The sequence below is a fragment of the Eufriesea mexicana genome, unplaced genomic scaffold (genome assembly GCF_001483705.2).
Source record: "Eufriesea mexicana isolate 0111107269 unplaced genomic scaffold, ASM148370v2 scaffold4094, whole genome shotgun sequence".
Taxonomy (NCBI): domain Eukaryota; kingdom Metazoa; phylum Arthropoda; class Insecta; order Hymenoptera; family Apidae; genus Eufriesea; species Eufriesea mexicana.
In genome coordinates this window covers 101,456-122,477 of record NW_016912091.1, presented here as the reverse complement: position 1 = coordinate 122,477, position 21,022 = coordinate 101,456, and the positions used below count along the sequence as shown (strand labels likewise).

The window sequence follows — 21,022 nt, the reverse complement described above, 5'->3', positions numbered from 1 at the left end:
ACGGCGATCGGCCATCGAACACACCGGCTACCAGTCGATCAAATAGTCATAAATTATTAGGATTATCGTGAATTCCCTATATACGCCATTTTCAATTCCACCGAGAAATATTCGTTACCGAATAATTTATTAATCATTAAACATTCACTCGATAATTATTATTCGGCAAATACAACTTACTACAAGTATTAACTTTCGTTATAAAACTAAATCGAAGCGTCTAAATTAAATATAGGGAAAATTACTAGTATATTTTCTGTGTAGTGATAATTTTTTCACTAGTTTGTTTTGCTAGAATAAATTGTTCGATTAAACTACAAGAACTGGTCGATCGCGTCCCGACTGTGCGAAAATTTCATTATAAAACTTCTTTGTAAAACTAAAGTTTACTCGAAGAAGTTATTGAACTGCAAAATACGGCGCGAAACAAATTCGAATAAACGAGAGGTTATCGCTGTCTAAGCACGCACGTAGATTTTCGTTCCTAGCTTTCTTTCATTGTCGAATGTCGTTGAACGGACATACAACTCGAGAGTAGTCTGGATTTAAATAGGACACCTACGCGAAAATTCCGTCAATGTACTTGAAGCCGTGTAAATGACACGAGAATCGTTATCTGCAAACGTGACATTTTAACATCAGTCACGTGTCACACTCACTTTACCACACAAGGAATTCCCAAATAATTTTCCTAATGAAGATTAAATTTTAAAATAAATTCAATACTGCCAATATCGATTATTACACTTATCTGAAATATTTATTTATCGACTTTGCCTGTCTGTCTAGATTCTTTCATTTTTTATCATACGATCGAGTATTATTAACGAATGAATTATTCAAACATTATCATAATTAAAGAACCTTTTTAAATTAATAAAGACATTATTAAATTACAAATTAATTTACCACGCTTTAATGCTACCTTTAATATGAATATAATGATGCTTCCAAATACAGAAAGTTTTATCGATAAATAAATAGATATCATCGAACGAATATTATTAAATTAACGACGCAGAAAATTATATTCGTGCAAAAACACTGAACATATTAAAAAGAATTATGCCGTTGAGTTCATGAAAATTTATGCTGCGCAACAATTATAACTTTTGAGACAAATATGAAAGATAACGAAGTCGAGAAATCTGATTTTAGTACAACTCGAAACGAAAAGGTTATGTTCACCCGACGGTGCATTTAGGTTATGTAGATCGAAACACCAGAAGAGTGTGAAATTTGCAAATAAACAAATGAATATGGAAAGATACATTCATAAACATTAGCTGCGTGAATTTTCACTGCATTACTATGATATCATTTTCGTGTATGTTTTGGGTGATGACCGATATTCTTATAATAGCAAAATTTATTTCGCGAGAATCGTCAGCCATGTGCCAGAGAGTGGAACATTATTCGTTATGCTCGTTATTCTTGCGACAGAATAGCCAACGACAATCTAAATATACTTGCCCGAGGAAAATGTTTACAAACCGGTCACAGTAAACATTATCAGTCGCGTGAAGATAAACGTGCGGAAATTAATTAACAACGCGGTAAACCACTATAGACACCATCGTTACGAGTGAACGCGACATGAATATAGAGAGTCGTTAAAAATTTACGTCAACGTATTATCGAAAAAAGATATTGATAATCAAAAGCTTTCTCAAAGCAAAACAAGATTTTGAAATTTGAAAATATTTACAGCGCTACAATATCAAGATCGTCGAAAAATATATCGAAGAAAATCGAATTACCGGCAACAAATCAACAGATTCCTATATTAAGAATATTTGCAAAATTTTGTACAACACCACATTCACATCTGAGAATTTTAGAAGAAAATAAACGCACTCGAGACCTAAGAACAAAGAACGTTTTTCAAATTGCACACTGCACGATTATTCGCGTCAAAAACATCGACCAGGAAACCTTAATTCTCCCTATTCACCTGGAATCAACAGTATCCGAGATAAGTTTCGATATTCCACGAGTGGAACAGCCGACTCTGTCCCACGAGCGCAATAATTCCAGCAGGAAACAATGTCAGAGTGCAACGGGGGCAGCCATTCGTTCGACACACGTCTCTAGCAACAAGTGTTTGTCGTGGCTGTCCATCGGTAACGAAGCCCACACCAGTATCTGCAGCAGTGTTCCCGTCTGGAGGGAAACAACATTCCCAACGGTCTTTGATCCTGCACGAATTCAATACCAACACTGACCTAACGCACCATCGCCCAACTGTCGATGTTTTATCAGTCCGAGGCGGCAATTTTCTTGCGCCTCCTTCCTTATGTCCACCATGCAAATCAAACGGTTTTACGAAACGATTTTAAGATTACGGAACGAGATCTTCGCGACGGTCGACCCAACCTCAAAGACACATTTATGTTTCGTCGACTTTCCGCGTTCGGCGTAACGGTTACGCGTCGAATTATGGACCACCATCTATTGACCTATCTACGAAGTTTCGACGTAACCGAGGGGAAACTCGGGAAAACTGGTTCTCACACTTGGCTAGACTCAGTTTCACCTTGAACCACACTGACCTAAATCACTGTTACTGTTCATCGTCACATCGTCGACCACACGAATCGTCTTTTGTTCATCGATTAATAAAACGGATATTTTGTTTCTCGATGAGAATTGAGGTTATCGACTGAGGAGTACGATATACGGTTACGTGGATATTGTTCGAAAGCAACGCGAAAATATTCGTCGTAGATCGTGTTAAATCGGTTTAGATCGGTCTAAGTCGAGATTGTTTAAAGTCGGGGGCGAAGATTTCGCTTGTGTTACGGACGACACCAGCGCGGTCGCTCGTTGCGAACTGGATCGGCTTTCAAGCCGGCGGAGTCCGCGACACGTTGTGCGGAATTTACGGCGCATCGGCTCGTATGCGCGCGCGACACCCAACCGATGCAATTTCACGGACTTTCTGTTTCTCTCCCTGGGAAAGTCACGTGCGCCGCGTGAATCTTCCTTTACGTCGATTATTTTGTCGTCGATTTGCGCGCGCGTTTCGTCAGTTCGAAGGGCTTGAAAAATATATCGATGTGGATTGTGGAGAATAAAGAGAAAATTATGGGATTGATTAGTACTATTCACTACAGAAATAAATTTCAATTCTAAAGGTTAGGAAGGTGGTTTAGCGTCCTGGGATGATGAAATCAAAGTCACGCGTGACGTCATTGTATTCGAGTATTAAATTTAAAAAGGAATACTTTAAACCGCTAAATGTAATTATTAATCATTATAAATATTGTTAATCGTAATAAATAATTCGATTTTATAATTTTATATTGCAGAAAAATTATATCTTTCTTTTTGTTATAGGTATTATTCATGATACCAGGCGGAAGTTGTTTCATATATTATAAATTGTCCAAGAAGCTACTATATTTCTGAAAATTGTTAAAGAAATTAGTTTTCCGAAGAATTTAGACAGGAATTTCAGGAATTGCAGGAACAGAGGCAACGCGAAGAAATTAAGATGGACGTTTTATTATTTTTATATATACATATATCATACTAAAGCCTTTAAAATGGAGTCTAAATTCCATTAAGTAATGTAATTGCACTGATTTTTAAAATTCTGCTGACATCTGTCTTATTTAAATTCATAAAATATTCGCTGTATTATATCATACAGAAACATTAAAAATAATATCACATCCAAATTTAAGAATTTCTAATTTTTTATCACTACCTTGAACAACGACATTACAAATTATAAAATAAAAATTGTAACACGAATATCCAACCAAATACACCTCAAAATCGATTAAAAAGAATTTTCCTCTGCACTCGTTAGCTTCACATAACGTTAACACAGAAATGCAGCAATCGCGCAAAATTGAGAATAGAAAAATAAGACAGAAAATAAAACAAAGAACGGCGTAAAATGAAATACAATTCCGAGATCCACACCAACTAAATTATACTTTTCAATGAGTCACAGATACATTCTAAAACCGTAAAACACCGCGTTTTAAATTTCAAATTGAAACAATAGAAGCAAGCTTATCGTTTGTTTGCGAGAATAAGGAAGCGAAATAAAATTAAGTTAAACGGAAAAAAAGAAAATGGCGGGGAAAATTAACATTTTTCATAGCAGGATACGGGAAGAACGGATGAAAAATCTGTGAAAATTTGCGGATTACATAATCCAGGTTGAAGTTTCGCGATAAAGCGACGAATGTGGCGATTCTCGTAAAGGCTGTTGCACAAGTGCGATTGAATATCGATTATCTAAGCGCCGATGAAATGCTTTCCTCCGCATCTCTGCATACAAGTAATTGAACCGCGAATAATCGGCTGCATTTTATGTTTCGAGCAAACGAAGTTATCTCAGGCCTGGCTTTGCACACTGCAAACTATTCTGCTCGTTTTTGCTTCACGAGACATCGGTAACATCCAAAGAGGACTCGTTAAGAACCAGCCTTATCATGCAAATTACACAACTTAAGCACACGCTGGATAACAGATAACACCTTAGGGCAAACAAACTTTTTTGCAGATCGGTTGATAGGCAAATCGATGCTGATATAACTCGCAGGATTATCTTTGCCACTAGTATGTCGTAAATTGACTTTTTCTCGCAAACTCGTTCTTTATGAATCGCGTTATCGACGAATTTTTGAAATTAAATTGACATTTTTATACAAATATTTATTTTCTTTTATTTTTAAATTAACACATCGTTGACGACGACATTGGTGACGAGTTAACTCGTCTTTTCCTGCACAAACGTTGTTGACCGATGACGAGTTAACTCGTCATTGCACTTGCATTATCTATTTGAATTTAGGAAATATTGCGTGTAAAAGTGATTTTAAACGTTGTTGACCGATGACGAGTTAACTCGTCATTGCACTTGCATTATCTATTTGAATTTAGGAAATATTGCGTGTAAAAGTGATTTTGAAGATTGGATCACGAAATAATAGCCGATGATATGACAGTTTCTGTGTATAATTGTCGGTCAACAAAGTGTTAATATATTTATATTAACCCTTTTAATATCGGATGACGATATATCGTCGTACTACACTCGTGAAAAGTGCCAACGACGATATATCGTTGCGTATGCGATGGCGCCTGATTTTTCGCATAAATAATAAAATAAATAAATCAAAATTCAAAATAAATTTATAAAACGTTATAAACGGTCTAATTTCATTGCAAAAGAATTAAAAAAATTGTTTTCGGGTTTAATTTTTTGTTATATTCTATACTGGTTGATGCCATGGAGCTATCCTTTCATTCTCAGGACTGATATTGGTTATTTTATTAAAAATTATCGAAAATGTAATACCTGTACTTCATACCACGTGACCTGCATAAAACTATGATCAAACGATGATTATTCTTATGTGCAATATTGTTATATTGTTTCTAGAAGAGAAACTTGTTTCTGTATTTTTCATCGTGTTTTATATCGATGTTATTCGTCCGATTTTCAATGAATATTGAAACACAATTGGTATTAAATTATTCTCCTTTTCTTCGGTCATATGCTGCATTTTGAGTTTTTTAAGTATCATTCTTAGTTTGGTTTTTATTAGCAAATTCGTCCGGTTATCTTCGCATAGGCACTCGTTTTTCGCTTGGCACTAGAAAGGTTGAACTGCGATTTAATTATGAAAAATTATATACCGAAGTAGTATTTATGTTTAATTACCTACTATATACCTATTCCATGGACGATAAGATTGGATAAAAATTGGAGGGATTTTAAGAATTCTCTCTATGCGAAGACGCGTGAAATATAATTATGACTCCGTGATTAGTATAGCTCGTGATCTCGAAATTTGACACGAAGAATTCGTGACCTGTAAGACTCGTCATTATAGTGCAAAGGGTCGAAGATGCGACGATGTAACGATGTAATGCAGTTCAAAATTCGACAACGTGAAAAATTACTGTTTTACAATTTTTTGGAATGAGAAATATTCTCCAAATTTATGTAAAATGTCTAGATATTATTTTCTTTATATTCCTCCAGATATTTTCTTCCGTTCCTATTGTTTCTTCTATAAAAAGGGTGAGAGAGTGAATTTTTTAATATTTCATGGCTTGATATACAGCAAGAATTTTCCAACGTTTCTAATGACAGGATTTACGAGAATTTCAAAGTAACTGTACCCGAAAGACCATTGGTATTGAGATTGCAACATGCATATGGCCTTTAGGTGCGTTCACAGCGCAGAATGTAACCGCTTTTTATCTGTTGCAGTCGTTCAACTACGGTTACTCGAGCGATAAGACTTCAGATAAGCATAGGAACATGTGCCATAAGTGCAACGCGAATAAGAGAAAGTACAACGAAACAAAGAACCCACATTTGAACTTCAATAATTGAAAATATGAAAACAATTTGAAATTTCTCGTTCAATTTTCCCCTGTTTCACAGGTATATTTAAATATTAAATAAATAAAATCTACCAGAGTGAAAACCATAACAAAAGTATGAAAACACGCGATAGCAAGGTAGAGAGACAGTTACTATTTCGAAGTTAACCCTTTGCACTCGACGAGTTTTTGGCTAGAGAAGAGTAGAAATTCAAAAATTCTCTACTAACAAACTGACGATACTTTTTTGAGCGGTAAATAAAGAATTGTATAATAAAATTGTAGACTTATTTGACTTCGATAGCTCGCACACTGTTACATTACGTTAAATTTGATATATTAATTAATATCGATCTTATAAATTTTATGAAATGATGACTGAAGCTCACCTCTCGAGTGCAAAAGGTTAATACGTTAAGTGCCACGCCGGTCCCCAGGGACTGACGCTAGACTTTGCGTTCGGGCCCAGCCGGACCTCAGCCACCGGCCCAAACTAGGACTAAAAGGTGCTAACTTTTGGTGTTAAATTCTTCGTCATCTTTGGACCTAACGTTTGGGAATTCCTGTTATGAAAATTGGTACAGTATCTCCGAGTTTTATGAACACTAACGTGTTAAGAAAAACATAAAACCAGGCCCCTTGCCGAATAAAACAGAGTCCTTAGAAATTAATTGTGACCGACACGAGCGTGAGTCGCTAGGTGTTGGAAAGACAGTTAAATTAGAGTGCATCTTTGTGTGTTTTCGTTATATTATACTTGGTCTTCGTTTCCTAAGTTAAAATAGTTTTATGAGTTTCGAGTTTGTGTTATTCTGTCCTTGTTCTGTCAGTTTTTCATGTCTCAAAACCACTTTTCGTCATCCTACGTTAATAAATAATAAAATAAATATAATCAACGACGTAGACTGCTATTTAAATGCACTTAAACGCACAATAATGAAAGTTGGTAAAATTCCAGGAGTAGTCGCAGCTTGGAGAACAACACTTTGAATAAATAAGAAACTCTATAAGCTCGAGGAAAGAAGAAATTGAGAAAAAATCTTAGGAATTCGAATCGTTGAATATAAATAAGAATACAAAGCAAAGAGGAGAAAGCGAAAGAGAGAGTGAAGAATATATATTCTGTATCATTCCACGGTATTTGCCGAAACTATTTGTAAATTTATATATCGTTCGTTTCGAATTTTCACACACTTTCTGCCACGCATTCTTGACAAAGCTCCAAGAATGCAATTTAAGAAATCGTTGAATCCTTGATCGCCACTCTGCGCTTAAAATTATGCTACTCTTTCGGCAAGCACACTCTGTGGTAATGGTTAACATAGATTTTAAATATATATATATGTGTTGATATAATAAAGGAGCGATGTCTGTAAGAAAGGGACGAGTAGGAACAAGTATGCATGGGATGGCAATATCTAACGAATTCATAAATTCGTGATAAATGAGTATGCCTGTAATGGTTGAGTGTTGTGTGAATTGTGTATGCCCATGTAATGTATGAGAGAAGAAAGAACAAAACGAGAGTGATTTGGCATAGGTCAGTTGCAATTGAATTTTAATAGTGAAAAGAGGTGTGAATATGTGATTGGGAGAAATTAATTATACATTTAAACTTAACCCTTTACGTTCGACGATTTTTTGGCTAAAGAAGAGTACAAGTTGACAAATTTTCTGCTATAAAGCTGGTAATATTTTTTGAACAGTAAATAACAAATCGTATAATAATTAACACATACGCGTAATTGTGTATATCAGGGGTTTGGGATGATAGATACCACTCCAAATATTCTGTTCTCCAAGGAAGAGGATTTTTAGTAAGTACGATAAGTTGACTCGATGTACTTGAGAGCGGAGGGGGCTTGATACGAACTGACTTCTTTGTGGTTCCTAACGTTGGGGGTCTGGGTTCTATAGGTCCTATAATAAACCTTCTTTGCACTGAGCTTAAACTACTCCTCCTTTGTGGTTCCTAATATGTTGGGGTCTGGGTCCTAAAAATGGTGCGCTGCTGCTGGCCTATTTTGGTGGTATTTCCCTGTGGTTGTTGTTACTATTGATAGGGTACGATAGTAGGACGATAAGGAATAGGAAAGGATTCGTTTTCGTCCCGGGCCTGGCTAAGTAAACTTCATCAGTAAAGCTTTCTTCTAGAAGGGTCTGTCTTAGACTGGGATGCTTAGATAGCACAGGAACTTCTATATAAGGGAGATCAGGCTTCGCCGAGGACTTGTGAGAAAGTCCGCGGACCTCCTTCAAGTAGGAATCCATCTAGCGGCGAGCTTGAGAACTTCGCCGCTACGCGTAGAATTATTTAATTTCGATACCCCGCACACTGTTACATTATTTTAAATCTGATATATTAATTAATATCGAGCTTCGAAATTTTATCAAATGACGACTGAAGGGCGCCTCGAGTGCAAAGGGTTAATATATGTGTTTAGTAATTTTTGTAATTAAATAAAGAATTGTTCTTATTGTTATTAATATTTCATCCACCACTAACACACACTCTTCACTTGTTGAATGAAAACATAAATACTCGTTGAAATGCTGCTCACGTAAATAAATATAACGAGATACTTCTCGCGTCTGAGAAATTCAAGGTTCTGATGAAATGGAGAAAAAAATGGTCGAAAAAGGAAAAAAAATTTTTTTGGGAATGTAACTGACACAAATTTATGAAGTTTCAACGAACGCTGCCATTCTCTGTTGGCAGCTTACCAAAATCTGTCAATTCGAATTTGTTCCCTGGTTCGAGGAAAATTGAAACGGATCCTGTTCGCGAAACACGTGTAGGAATATGTAAATTTGTGCACGTGATTCTTAAACCGCGAGATGACTGGCAGTAAAAATATTTACAAAATGAAAAATTTCATGAGGTCAATATTTTGAAATGATGGGGAAATTTGCACTTTGCGAATAATTTTAAGTTACGTGTAAATACTTGTTTTAGCATCGGATCGTATTCGCTATGTATGAGTCACAAGTTTCAATATACATTATGCATCGCTAACTATCTGGTAACGTATCTTATTTTCTACATTTTTTTAGCAACGCGTTTTAAAAAGTTTTGTTTCACAACAGATTTAAATGGAGATTGGATTAGATTTATATTCGAATTTAATGTTAATTTGTTATTAATTGTAGAATTGTTATAAAATATATATATTTTAATTTATTGTAAATTGTAAATTAATTATTAAAATCTATTATTAAATATACTCAATTAAATTTTAATTTAATTTATAACAAATAATTTTTAGGAAAATTATTATTGAAAATTTGCTGTGATATTGCACAGTGCACAGTATTAATAAAAGTATTAAATGAGTAGATGTTTAGATGATTTTCAATGCGAGATTAATATTTTCTTGTTCTTTTTCAGTGTAAAGGGATAAACAGCATATAGAAGCGTAAAAGGATTATGGATTAATATGGTGAATATGAGACATGTGTTGGTATAATTGTTTTCTATACTGTAGGTATGTTATAGATTAATTGTATGTTACATCAAACTCTGGGATAAAACAGGTTTTGTGAATATAAGTGAAATTTAAATTGTTGGAGGAAAAAGAAATACAAGATGAAGAAATATTGGATTGGGTTTATTTTCATAAAGGGTTTATGAAAATAAATAGACCCTAACTACGAAAAATTAAAGGAAATCAGTACAGGAAGATTTACATTGGAAGAATATCCAAGGAAACTCGATTAAGCAAATGCAAGGTAATGTAGGAATAATTTACAGTCTTTTCACTGTTCCTAATATCATCAGAATATAATGAATTATACAACTTATTTAATACGAAACTAGATCAAATGTCTTGAAATTTGTTTCAACATAAAACATGTAAATAATATAAAAATTATTGTTAATGTTTATTGTATACCATCTTATGGAAAGACAAAATTTGTAATCTACTTGAAGAACATCAACCGTCGATAAAAGAGAGTTAGTGTCGGTAATGTGGAAAAGCAACTGACCGACGGTAAATAATTGTAGATATTCAATTTTACCGACTGTCGAATACTGCTTACCAACAGAATTGCCCTAAATCGTTGATGTATGTAAGTGGCATAAAAAAAAAAATAATTAACGAGCACGTTATCAAATTGGATCTTTTTACCTATGAGTACATCGTAGTGGCATGTAACTAACTGCATAAAGAACGGGGTAACCTCGACATATTTTCCCAATGTGATAAAGCGACTATAAGAACGTCATTTCTTTTCTATGAGATTCGACTGAATTTCCCTCTCTCTTATGTTTCGAGCTTTCATCATGACCTAGATTGTTTCTTTCGCGTTTCGACGAATCGATATATACAAATGGTGCACACACAATAAGTCGTTAGGGGGAAAACGTAAAGAAATAAAAGAGTACACATGTCTTGTTTGTGTTTCGCTCGTTACTGATCAAAGAGCTCGCGTGAAAATCATACAGTACGAACGTTAGGGATGTGCAATACTATGAAGATATTGTATATCGTCGAGTTTTGCAAATACAAAGTTGCTATATCACACGGAATGCAAGATAACACAAAAATTTAACGCACCAAGGAGCCTGCTATCAACAAAGTTAAAGAGAAAAAAGTAAAAGAGATATTTGTATATATCGCTGTGTTTACACTAGTCATTTTACATTGAAGCTGATTTAAAAATACGAAAATATAAATATTTATTATAGATAGCTAAAGTCTACCGAAACAAAGAAGTCAATACACTTTGAGATTCGTTTTCAGATATATACAGGGTGTTCCATTTAATTGGCTAAATGATATTCAAAATTTCTTCTTTCATTTTAATGAAGGTATTAAATTCTATAGAAAAGCAAAGTGTATAAAATCATAAATCTTCATATCAGAAGCTTCATTCCTTTTCATTTGATTGAAAAATATTATGCAAAGTGTTGTCATTTAATTCAATAAATTTTCTTAACGCGATGAATATAGGATTCTTTTGGACTTTCAGGCGCTACAATAAGAATGATTCTACAGATATATATACATAATTCACGCGCTAAGGCTCATAAGCTTCATTCGCTTTCGCTTTCAGACGAAATATTACACTTTCCTTTCCTCAACAAGATATTCCATATTAATAAACTTTTCACTCTTTATATTCTACGAGAATATAATAAATACCTTTCTTCTCTTTCAGAAACACAGAGACATTAAAATTTCAAAAACCTGTAATGAAAATTTTTATAATTATAATATATGTTCTATCAGATACTATCGATCCTACCATATTAATTATTAAAATATAGTAAATTATAATTGAGAAGTAACTAAATTCGACTACGATAAATTAACTTTGAGAAAAAGATAATACAAAGATAGCTAATAAAATTATAAATGTATATACATGTCTATTATAACACATATTAATATACTTTCCTATAGTTTCAATAACGATAAAAATATTTTATAATATTTCACTCTCCCGTTATATGGAACACTCTGTATATGACTTTCTCTAATAACACGGAACCTAACGACGTCTTGTCAGACTGCTGATTACAAAAACCAGCGTCAAGAGGCACTAATCAAATTAAAAAACCTTGAAAGTTAATTGAAAATTAAAATTAACACTTACTCCTCTGGCGTCCCTGAAGAGGATCGCGGCATGCACAGGGTCCAGACATGCATCTGACGCTCTATGAGGGATCGCAGGTGTACCCAAAGAGAATCTTCTGGCACCAGGATCCAATGAGCTCCTTCTGAGTGCGCCTGTAATTTGCAATTCAAAATTAACCTCAAATTTAAAATTAACCTTGTTACTTTAATGCAATGCAGATTGCAATTAATATATAGGAACCGAGTGTCTGATATATTATAAATATATAAACAATAAAAATATAATTTAAGTTTGAATAAAAAAAAAAGAATAAATTAGAAATACAAAATTTTATGTATTATATAAATAAGATATCAACATAATATATTAATAAATATACTGTTTTTAGATTGTAGAAAATTAATATTAGCAAAAGTGTTAAAATAAAGTATTAAAGTAATTTACAGAAAAGAAAGGAAAATCATTCGTAGTTTACTTGGCGTCGCCGGAGATAGCGATCAGTTAACACGTTGCATATCCGAGGCAAAGAAATGCTTCTTCAGTAGTAGCTTTTTTCTCATTCCATTTATCTTGTCAGCCTTTACATCTCTGTTATTTTTAGTGGCCCACAAAAATTTGGAAAAAAAAGATAGTCTAATTATATAAGAAAAAATCTTTTAACCAACAATGATGTACGTTCCTGAAGTTCCATTTCGTAAGTTTTGAACATGGCCGATATATTTTACCATTATCCAAGGTTATCTAGAGCATAAAAAATTATGCACAATTAAATATATAATTTATAAAGCCTCAATAATGTGGAAACGAAAGTATATCATTGATATACATATACAAAATGTTGATTATCTTGAAAATATGAAAAGAATGAAATTTAGAAGTCAAAATTGTTTATTATAATATTTTATCAAACTTACTTTGTGCTTTTAAAAATAACAAGGATGCGAAGGCGGAAAAGACAAATGAGATCCTGAATGTGCGTTAATTTATTCAAAAATGAAAAACTGTCTGGTGTTTCACAAGATGAGTTATTTAAAAATGGAAAAGCAACTTGTCTGGTTCTTCTATTTTATATATTTTTCAACTTATTCTATGAATGAGCGCCATTGTCGATAAAGGATCACCAACTCCATCTGTGGGTAATGCAGGAAGACACTTTATAAACCTGTCATCTTTCACAGATGCATTAAATTTTTTCGATTAAATTCGATTAAATTCTATTCATTTAAATAATATTTCCATTTTATAATAATTATCTTTCTAAAAAAAATGTATATTACCATAGAAATATATTTATTACTAGCATAAAAATATATTTAACCACGATATAAAGTAAAGAAATTCAAAGTTATTTTATTACGAAACGTAATTGGTATATGATATGATAATTGTATATTATATACCTTCTATTTTAAAAGATCTTTTGTCATGTTTCGCGTTTAAATTATAATGCAAATATCACGTCTCGATACTTTCATATATCATAATTCATTGGATGTATAAGTTCGGATTAACACGACCCATATATAATTCCACGAACACTGAACTGGTAATTTTCTTTTCTTTTGGTAAATCTCACGCTCCCCAATCGACCATGATGGTTGGAAATTAATCTGAACGAGAATTACAACACTGACCTTAAGTCGTTACAATTTAACACAATTTACGAAGAGACGTGCACAATCTTCCATGGGGTTACGTAAAATGTGCTTCGTTATTTACATTTCAATTGTGTCCACAATCGAACCCGCTCGTGCAATTCATCTCCGTGACTCATTCTAAGTTTTTTTAACCTCTTTCTTTGCTTTGGACAAATATGATACAATACTTTTATAATCCTTCGATTTGTTGAATTTAAGGATTCTTTTTGATAAACGACGTTGTCATATGGATTAGAGAGATATAAAAATGAGTCTTTAAACCATCATTTATCAACGATTGCACGAATTAACACTGTTATCGCGGTACAAATAATTTTAAAAACATCACGTTAAAAATATTTTCGTTATTATTTAACGTTGTAAAATGAAAACATGACATCACACATCCATAAATATAATACACCACGGCATGAAACCAATTATTGTTAACACTTAACCTTTAATACGTTTCTTGATTACACTAAATTAACAATACGACAAATATTTTACTAACAACAATGAGTCACACAAGAGAAAAAGTAAACTAAGATGGTGTTGACATTTCACGTTCAGAAGCGTGTTCTACCGGACACATCGTTACAGCTTCCTAACAATACCACGCATTAACCGTGGTCATTAGTGAAGGCTAAGTCAGAAGATCTGCCAATACAAAAGAGAGGACTACAACTTTCGAGAAATCTTATTAGGCTCGCATCCCTCTAGTGGCAGGCGGAGGAAGGCTGTAACAAACTATACATCCTTTGTGAAGAAGTAGGCTTTCATGTCGACCACGTGGTCAAGTATCCAATTTCTATTCGCGACGTCTCGTTTGCAGTTTTCGGAACGTGAAAAATAAAAGATTCGAATTCTGCACGTTCTTGCCACGTTTAGAATATCGAAGCACCGGTCATGTGTGCAGTATACGCTCTACTCGATTCGCTGTTGACTATTTTGTAAAATAAACTTTTCCTCGCTAAAAGTGTCGAACGCATACGATTGCAACGCCACGAAATGTCAGAATTCGTTCTCTGATTGCAAGCAACAGCCCTTCTCTGTTTTCATCACGGTCGAACGTTATTTTACGCGCATAAAAGATTGACGTATTTATTAAACAACTTATACGCTGAAATTTGACGTGAAAACGTGGCCGTACTCGCGAAATCATTTTCGCGTAGCTACATTTTAACCTATTAACGCATACGACTTCGTGTTTTTCGTACGTCACTTGTTGTTTTATGCGGCTAATGTTATGATTAAATTTTACAAGTATGTTTCTCAATGACGTGGAATGGAAGAAGAGATTTTTGGAATAGATAAAGTGAAAAAGGAATATTCAGCTTGGAGGTTTCCTCGTTATATTCCATATTCGTATCGCTTGGATGATATTTCATCCCACGGCTAGTTAATTGACATTCTCGATCAATTTTACCTTGAATAAATTTAGTCTCTAGATATCTTTTTCAGGATCCTGCTCGTAAATGAAAACAAAAATCGAATGGACGAAAATGTGGAAAAGGTGGAAAGAATAATATCATAAAGTGTTTACATCGTGTGATGAATTAAAAGCAGAAATTAGAGGTTAGGTTCTGATAGAAAAACATTTGAATTTTAACGTGGATAAATAAAATTCTTTTTTTCGTAGCGAGGATCGCTGTTGCACGTCTCAACGATTAAATCCGCTTCCTCAGCTGGAAATATTAACCTGATATCCCTGGCTTATCGTGGCTGTTTATTTCTTTGATGCATTCCCGTATACGATATTCTCTTGATGGGCATGGACTGACGCGCTGTTCGTCAATGATCGACGACGAGTCACGAGAATACTGATATATTGCAGGATAAATAATGCGTTACCAGATTTCGATGAAAATCTGCTGCGTCAGCGTGTGTAACTGTGACTGCTGTAAGTTTTAAGTCATTCTTTTTACTGTGGTGAGCTTAAATTTAAAGTGAAATACCCTGGATGTAAAATAAATTAATTTCAAGTAAATTTCAGATGAACAGAGAGATTTAGGGGGAACTTAAAATTCAGCAGAGACACGGGCACAGCTGAGAAAAATCGTCGAAACTGAGATAAATTAGAGGCTATTTAAAATCAAGTAAAAATAAGCGTCGACAGTAATTACGAAAACTGAGATCGAAACTGAAATTAAAATTGAGGTAAATTTATATTAACTAAGATAAATTAAAAGCGAAATTAAAATAAATTACAATAACTGATTATAATTTATAATAAATATGAAGTATCTGACAGAAAACATTGAATATATTTTGATTAATTTCCATACAAATTAGAGTGTTTATAGCATATCAGAAATAATTTAAAGTTACATAAAACAAAATCCTGCAATTCTAAATTAACCCCGATTTTCTGATCTATTCTAGATGGTATATTTAAGTGCTAAATCTAAGAAGAAAGAACTTATTTGCGGTCGGAGAAGCTCAATTGATTAGACCAGTGGTGTGGAAATTGGAGGAACTTGAATCGAATTCCGACTGAACAAATAAATAGGTTGATTCTTCTCCCTCGCGTAGTTTTCAGGATACTTTAGAGGGAATACACTTTGCATGTTTGAGTTTCACGTCGCTTCAAATTTAAATCTTTCACGTGATCAAAGTGAAGCACAATTTTCTAAGTGAGCTGAATTAAAACCGACAGTCAGTTTGGTATATTAAAATTACAACGAAAGATGCTTTATGATCTCAACAGCTCCACTGATAGAGGTAATCATACGGAAGATGAAGTACGTGGGTTTGGAAAAACGAAATCGAAAGTGGAATTTCTCAATTATCTTAATGCTCAGATATTTAAGATCACTTATTCGATGAACAGGAACCTTTGATTATTTATAACATTTTTTAAACGTTTTTGATATTTTAATTATCTATCTACTATCCTTAGAAATGAACAGAAATACCCGTAATAAAAATTATTATTTCAACTGCATAATATTATCTGAAATATATAGATACAAATTTTATTATTTATAATCTTGAATAAGCACTACAAAAGGTATCATATAACGATCAATTTATTCACTACAATCTGAAGTATTGTTAATTTGCTTGCAAAGCTGTATAATTTTTTTATTACATACACTTTGCACTTTATGATACTCTGCCGCAATGATCCGAATACCAAACAAGCAAGCAATCAATCACTGATAAACCATTTATTTCTTTATATTCTTGACATCTTGGTTCTTCTTTGCATACAAATCATCGATGATAATTCAATTTTTAACGCACAGCTAAACTAAATACAGAATATACGAGAATTCGGAATTTTTCAACTAGATTACTTTATATCATGCGATATATATTGATCATGCACAATACACATACTCGATATTACATAGCATTTATCAACGACCAATACCACTTCGATACTTTACATTCTAAGGAAAATAACATCGTAATAACTTGTTCGAGATAAAGAATCGTAACAAGACGAAACAATTATCGTTATCGATACTATAAAAAGTGGAAGAAGCATTCGAAGATAAATACAGCATTGTCTACTCATGTATTAAAGATGATCGAAGAGATTTTACGAAAACATTTCGTTCAAATGCCTTTAAAATTAAATGTAATTATGTTTATCATTTACAAGACGATAATCAACGGAAGAAGAACTTCTATTAAGAAGAATTTTTATTAAGGTGAGAAATATTTTGCTCAGCTTTGAACAAATAATTAAATATAAATTAAAGAAAATCAGAAGTCTTTTTCATAATTTTTTTTCTTTTTTAGGTAGTATTGATTAAGCTTTTTGTAGAGGTACGAATGTCTGTTTCATTAAATATGAAAGTTGATAAAGCTTTTTCAGGTGAGAATAATTAAAGGATGGTGAGCATTAATGAAAATATTCAACGATGCGTTCACGATGGATTTCGAGGATAAAGATAAATGAAAAATGCACGTTTGTGTAAATAATTTTTAGGATATACAAAAAGGTTTATACCTCTTTTTAATGACGCAATATGGATTATTTAAAAGAAACAAGACCCTGTGACACGTGCAAAACCAATGAAAGCATACGTTCAAAAGAAACGCAGATATAATTGTATAACGCTGCACGAAATTTAATATCACAGTTCCTGACGCAGTTTTAAGCGGTGACTAATATTTTGTATATAGCTATTCGTCTTCCTATTCGATCCCACGACTTATACCCTTCCGAGCGTCACAACTTCTGAAATGGCTAAAAACAGAATCCTCACGCCACTTTGTCATTCGTGTATTTAGAAAACGTATAAACTACTGCCGTTAGTCAAACTGTGTAAGCTTCTTCAAGAAGTATAGCGCAGAAAATAGATTCGACATTTGTCCAATATCCGTCCTTTAAAATTTGTAAATTTTTAATTCAATAATTAACTAGATTCGATTTGCATACTTTTGAATTTGGATTTTTTAATTCTCAAATTGAAATTTTTCAAACATGTAAATTTCAATTGGATAATTATACTTCCCATATACATATTTGATAGCTATAATTAATTTTACTAATAGATTTAATCTAATATCGATATTTTAATATTGATTCATGTGAGTTTTAACCTCGTCTATATATTTTCAGCCTAATTTTGCTGACGAAATCGACATCTCAAGCGGATCATACCTTATCAAACCTTCAACGATCAACTGTAACACGAAGACATCGAGTCCATTGATGCGACTATAGAAAACATTAATTATTGTCATTTAAAGAAGCCAGTTAGTTTATTTTAAGCGAGCAAAGTTGAACGTCGACCTTGGATCGTCGAGTCGATTCGAAGGAAACTGCGTCAATGTACCCGTTGCAGCTGCACGTATGCAACTGGCGAACAAGACCGTCGAACGAACGTTTATTAATTTTATGGAACGCTTCGAGATGTTTAGGACTACGCTCCACTGACGTAAAGATTGATGGATGTTGAAACAGTGTCATAAAATCTCTCTAAGCAACGAGAGAAACTAGGGTGATGATAATATCTGTTGACAATACGTGATGAAAAATAGCCGACAATAGGTCCATATTTCACGAGATGACAAAACAATGCGTGATAGAAAGATGGTAATGGATACTGCGAAATTATTTGCCTCGAAATTCAAATTGGTACGCAATCTGCAATGACGGAATTCAGATCACATGATTATTCTGTTTATCATCCCGCTCGCAACATCGTAAAATGTGAATAAAATGAATAATATATATGGTTCCGATTGGAGTGATCGTTAAATTGAAGGATTATTAGAGGAATAAATCAAGAAGATATGAATTTTAGCCTTCAGAGGGTTAAATTATTTAGTATGCCTTTTGATCATGTTAATTTTGTTATGAAGATTTTATGTAATATTATTCAAATTAGTATCTCAAAGAGTTTGATTTCAAGTCCATTAATAGTCTTTAAAGATATATGAAAATAATTATGACACAAATCTTTTTATACCGTTTTAACTTATTCATAAGGTAAATTTTGATAAAATTAGTAATCACGTATCAATGACTATTAATGACTATATCAATAACTTAAAGTACACGATTATCTCTGTCTTATTCTACTGCTACAACTGTAAATACGAACTTTATTTTCATTTCATATTAAAATATCTCAAATGCGTTAATCTTTAAAAGCTTGCGTAGAATTATTTAACATACCTCTCATGTTAATTTTGATGTACAAATTTTAAACCATGTTACTCAAATTAATATTTAAAGTCGAATATTTAAAAAATGTGGAATTAATCAAGACTCAAACGTTCACATTGAAATTTCTTCACAGCAAATGGTCCAATTCACGAATGGGTTTTAAAATCATTTGAAAGCAACTATGGTTTAAAATTTCAAACTTTTTCTACGATTTCAATTTACTCTTGTCCACAGAACGACTGACTACATTTTTATATGCGCGTTTACCTTTTATCCCTTTACTTTCCTGCTACTTCAACCGCGAACTTTACTTTTATGCCATATTTATGATTCAAACATAATATCTTTCAAAGGAATATGGTTCTGAAAGTCGTTCATTTAATGCAACCTAGGAAAGGTTAAATAGCAGGTAAGTAGATTTAAGAAAAAAAAAAAAAAAAAGGGCAATGTAGATTTTTATCAGGTTGTAATTTTTCCTAAAAAAAAGGGATGTACACCTCGTGGAGTCAATTTTCTCTGATAAAACTGTTCAAACGATGGACCATCCGTTCCAATATAAACTTTAACCGTATTTTCCCGTGTTTCTTCTCTATTGCGTTTTTAGTGTCGTATTTTCCACTTTTACAAGATAAATGCATTAAATTCGAGAAACAAAGAATTGTAATTTTGATACAGAGTAGAATGTTGGTCTTTGACCATCGGTTTAAACTTTTACACTCCTTTGTCGAGTGTGGCTCCACGTTAGTTTCTATCACAGGAACTCCTGTGTCGAGTTAGACTCGACGTTTTTCGACTCTTTATTTATTGAACAAGAGAACAGAAACTACTTCAATTACAACAATGTTTGAAAGCTATATTTAATATAACGAGTATACAACATTTTTTAAAATAAGTAGCAATCGAGGAACAGTCCTGTGAAGTAAATTTCGAACAAAATACTTAAAATAGTGGGGAGCAATTTGTAACCAAATTGAAAAATAATTCGGAGCTATTGGTAAACCAAATTGAAAAATAATTCGGAGCTATTGGTAAACCAAATTGAAAAATAATTCGGAGCTATTGGTAAACCAAATTGAAAAATAATTCGGAGCTATTGGTAAACCAAATTGAAAAATAATTCGGAGCTATTGGTAACCAAATTGAAAAATAATTCGTAGTGCAATGGGTTAACTTTCAAGTTTATTCGTTACACGGTTCCCGATTATTTATTCTCTCTGATAAACTAGCTTCTCCGATTTGCAATTATCTACAGGAGGTTCCGAACCGTTTCGTCTAGCGTTTTGAAGCTTGTAAGTCATTAAGCACTTCAACGAAGCATAAAATTACACCAACAGTTAATCTTCTATTCCGACCCACATGTTAAACCTCATAAATATTAAACCTTTAAGCGTCTAAAACGAGATAACTTATCGTTTGAGAAAATCCTTACTTTTCTAAATAAATGTTTTACCATTAGGTGAAATTCCAGGTGCGTAACTTTATCGTTATATATGTTACGTAATAAAAATGAAGATATAGTAGAAATAACATTAAGGGCACAATCACATATGCTATGAATAGAATGAATTAACACGTCCCCTATTTTCCTGGAAAATTGAATCTGTTTAAAATGCTATTAATGACTTTACAGAATTTATTGTTTATAATAATTCGTAATTGTAATTTATTATTTATTGTTTATAATAATTCATAATTCGAATCTCGTGACTGTCCCCTATTTTCTTGGAAAATTGAATCTATTTAAAATGCTATTAATGAATTTACAGAATTTATTGTTTATAATAATTCGTAATTATAATTTATTATTTATTAT

The 21,022-nt window shown here is 33.0% G+C and overlaps 1 protein-coding gene across 6 annotated transcripts in view; it reads right to left on the bottom strand.

The window, feature by feature from the left end:
• Positions 1-21,022, bottom strand: part of LOC108551429 (SNF4/AMP-activated protein kinase gamma subunit) — a 100,429-nt gene that overhangs the window by 42,161 nt on the left and 37,246 nt on the right. For all 6 annotated transcript variants that reach the window (XM_017905594.1, XM_017905596.1, XM_017905593.1 and 3 more), the window contains one exon: positions 11,959-12,092. In XM_017905594.1, coding sequence (XP_017761083.1) covers positions 11,959-12,092 — 134 coding nt within the window. The remainder of the gene's footprint in view (positions 1-11,958; positions 12,093-21,022) is intronic.